The sequence below is a fragment of the Aspergillus luchuensis genome, chromosome 2, assembly GCF_016861625.1.
Source record: "Aspergillus luchuensis IFO 4308 DNA, chromosome 2, nearly complete sequence".
Lineage (NCBI taxonomy): Eukaryota > Fungi > Ascomycota > Eurotiomycetes > Eurotiales > Aspergillaceae > Aspergillus > Aspergillus luchuensis.
Window position 1 is genome coordinate 1,935,518 of NC_054850.1, and position 3,262 is coordinate 1,938,779.

The window sequence follows — 3,262 nt, forward strand, 5'->3', positions numbered from 1 at the left end:
CAATCGATCCCGTTCGTATATCCAACGGTGAGACGGCCTACCTTACTGTCTCTTGGCTGGAAGGGCAGAAGGAAGAAACTAGGGAAGAACTCACAAACTCTGTTGAGTCTGGACAGATTCCCACGTACTTCCCTGTTTCCGCCTATTACAGATTCAAGAACTATTCCCTCCTATTGATGAATCCACTCTCTGTGGCTGGGCTGAGCCATACATATCCTTTTCTTTTTCCTGCCAAAAACCCATTCCTTGGGCCATGTGGCTAAGCTGGGCTCATTTTTGTGGCTACGCTTGGGGGCTACTAGGGACATCTTCATGGAGACCCTGGTCGCCACTAGATCGATCGAAGTGGAAAGAGAAGTAATCTACTGGAAGAAGAGAGCTTCCAGACTCAACTTGTAGAATGTTCGCTACTTCTCTAGTATTCGATAGTTGCCACGCTTTTGCCATGAGATTCAGCCGTCGAAGAGTCCATCCATGCAACACTTTCTTGCTTTTCTTTCCTTGGCGAGGCTGAAAATGAAGCAAGAAAAAGAAAGGAAATGAACCATTGACCCAAGTATTGAAAAAAAAGAAAAAAGGGCTATCGAAGTCGCTCTTTGGATTTGTCATTCGCCCCCTCCCTACTTACTGATTCTGTTCCCTTCCTGCTGGATGGGTGGATGCACTGTGGCCACGACATTCCAGTAGCAGCATTACTGTAAGTTTTTTCTACGAGAGTGTCGAGTCAGTCCATCACATACACATGCTGACAGATTGTATTTGTGATTTACTTTAGTGGATAGTGGCTGAACTTATCTCTCCCTCTGACAATTTGCAAGTCGATACATCCAACCCTATCCCCCCTGTCGAATACATCAATTCATCCCATCACCGCCAGGCAACTGCCAAACCCAAATACAAAATATCCCACGAGACTCTCACTCAAACCCTGACAAATACCGGCATCGTCTCAATCGGACACTCCACCTGAACCACCTTCCCTCCCTCATGTATCACATCATCCTGACCCCAAACCTTCCACGACGCCCCAGCCGGCAAATACACCTCGATAGATCTCCTCCCAGCCTCGAACACCGGCACAACAAGGTACTTCGAGCCAAAGAGATATTCCGTCTCGACTTCCCATGCTCTCTTATCAGCAGGAAACTCATAGAACAGTGTTCGCATGACGGGCGTTCCCTTCTCGTGCGCCTCCTTCATCAACCCTCTCGTGTAATCGCGCAACTCCTCGCGAATCCCGATGTACTTTTTACAGATCTCGTAGATTTCCTCACCATAGGACCAGATTTCATTATCGGATCCTGAATCCGTAGGCCGGTTCTCCGGCTTGGGTTCCCGATCGCCGTGCAGTCTCATCACAGGACAGAACGCCCCCCATTGGAACCAGCGCGTGAACAGCTCCCGGAATGCTGGGTCCGATGGATCGCCTCCATGGAACCCCCCGATGTCTGTCGTCCACCAGGGTATCCCTGCCAGACCCATGTTTAGTCCAGCCGCTAGTTGGTTGCGGAACGACGACCACGAGGACGCTATGTCGCCGCTCCAAACTAGGGCGCCGTACTTCTGGCTCCCGGCCCAGGCGCACCGTAGGAGATTGACGATGTTGGTTTGTCCTGCCGATTCCATGCCTTCGTAGAACCCCCGCGCGTACTCTTTCGGGAAGATGTTGCCGATTTGCAGGTTGCTGCCGGCGTGGTACCGGTAGAGGTCGAAGTCGTAGACGGAGTATTCGGGTTCGGCTTCGTCGAGCCAGAATACTTTGATGCCTTTGTCGTAGTAGTTTTGTTTCGCTTTGCTCCAGACATAGGCGCGTGCGGCCGGGTTTGTGGCGTCGAAGTGTGTGATGTCGCCGTTGCATTGCATGGATACGCGAAGCCCCCGGTCGTGGCGGATTAGGAGGCCCTTTTCGAGCATTTCGGGGTAGTTGGTCGAGGCGTTTTCGACAGTTGGCCAAACGGAGACCATTAATTCGACGTTTAGGGATTGAAGTTCTTTGATCATGGCGTCTGTATGGTGGGGGAGTGTTGTTAGTTGGCGATGAGGCTTTATATATATCTAGATGCATGAGAAGGACTTACCCGGATCCGGCCAGAACTCAGGATCGAAGCTCCATTCTCCTTGATGTTTCCAATGGAAGAAGTCAACGACAATGAGATCTAATGGTATGTTTCGTCGCTTGTATTCTCGGGCGACGTTAAGAAGCTGCTCCTGGTTCCAGTATCGCAGCTTGCATTGCCAGAACCCGAGGCCGTATTCAGGCATCATCGGCACGTAGCCAGTGACTTTGCTATAGGCTTCCTCGATCTCAGCTGGGCTATCTCCTGCTACGACCCAGTAGTCGAGCACCTTTGTAGAGTAGGCTTCAAAGCTCATAGTGTTCGTCCCTAGCACAGCTCGTCCGATAGCCGGGTTGTTCCACAGAAACCCGTAGCCAAGGGAGGAGAGGGCGAAGGGGACACTGGCTTGAGAGTTCCGATGCGCAAGCTCGATATCCGCACCCTTGAGATTGAGGAAGGGTTGTTGGTATTGCCCCATTCCGTAGATCTTCTCTTTAGGGTCCAGCGACTCGAATCGCATGGTCAGATGGAAGTCGCCTCCTAGGATTGGTCGCAGTTCGCGAGCTTCGACCTCCAGTGCGCTGCATTTGGGGTCCTTGAGATCGCGACGATTGCGAGCGTATTCTTCGAGCAGCTTGTCTCCTTTGTGGTTGTAGATGGTGATCTTGCCGCGTTGGGATACTTTGGCTGTGATCTTGCCGTTGGTGATGCTGGAGTCTTTGTGCTCTTCGATGCTGATGGTAGGTTTAGGTTCGGTTGATGGGATCTCCGGGGATAAGGCCCAGTCTTCGGTGGGCATGGAGGCCAGCTTGGTAGCTCTTACTCGGAGCGCATTGTCGTCCCATGGCTGGATCCAGAGGAGGTGGTCGTCGAAACGGAAGATGAGTTTGTTGTCTTCGGTGTAGAGCATTGTGATGGTGTGGTTTGTCTGGGTGGGTATGCGGGGGAAGTGGATTTTGAAGGCCACTGGAGCATGGGAAGGGCTCTATTTGTTTTAAAACCTGTCAGTTAAGATGTGGAAATGTGGGGGAGGGGTTGCTTGAACATGCTGTGCAATTGCAGCCCCTCACGATGACCTGTCTAGCAGTACAATAGATGCGGTCCAATTGGGAGATGGACACAGCATCTCCTGCTAGGACCGCATCGCTGCCTGTGTCGTAGTGTCACCAGCGCCACGACGGGCATACTGCCGACCAGATTCATTC

General features: G+C 51.8%; 1 protein-coding gene across 1 annotated transcript; it reads right to left on the minus strand.

Annotated features, from left to right (window-relative positions):
• Positions 1 to 921: 921 nt before the first annotated feature.
• On the minus strand, positions 922 to 2,967 carry AKAW2_20609A (putative glycosyl hydrolase; the record flags this gene model as incomplete). Its single annotated transcript, XM_041685341.1, has 2 exons — positions 922 to 2,006; positions 2,079 to 2,967. 2 exons carry the CDS (start codon positions 2,965 to 2,967, stop codon positions 922 to 924), a joined length of 1,974 nt encoding a protein of 657 aa, XP_041539435.1.
• Positions 2,968 to 3,262: the final 295 nt, after the last annotated feature.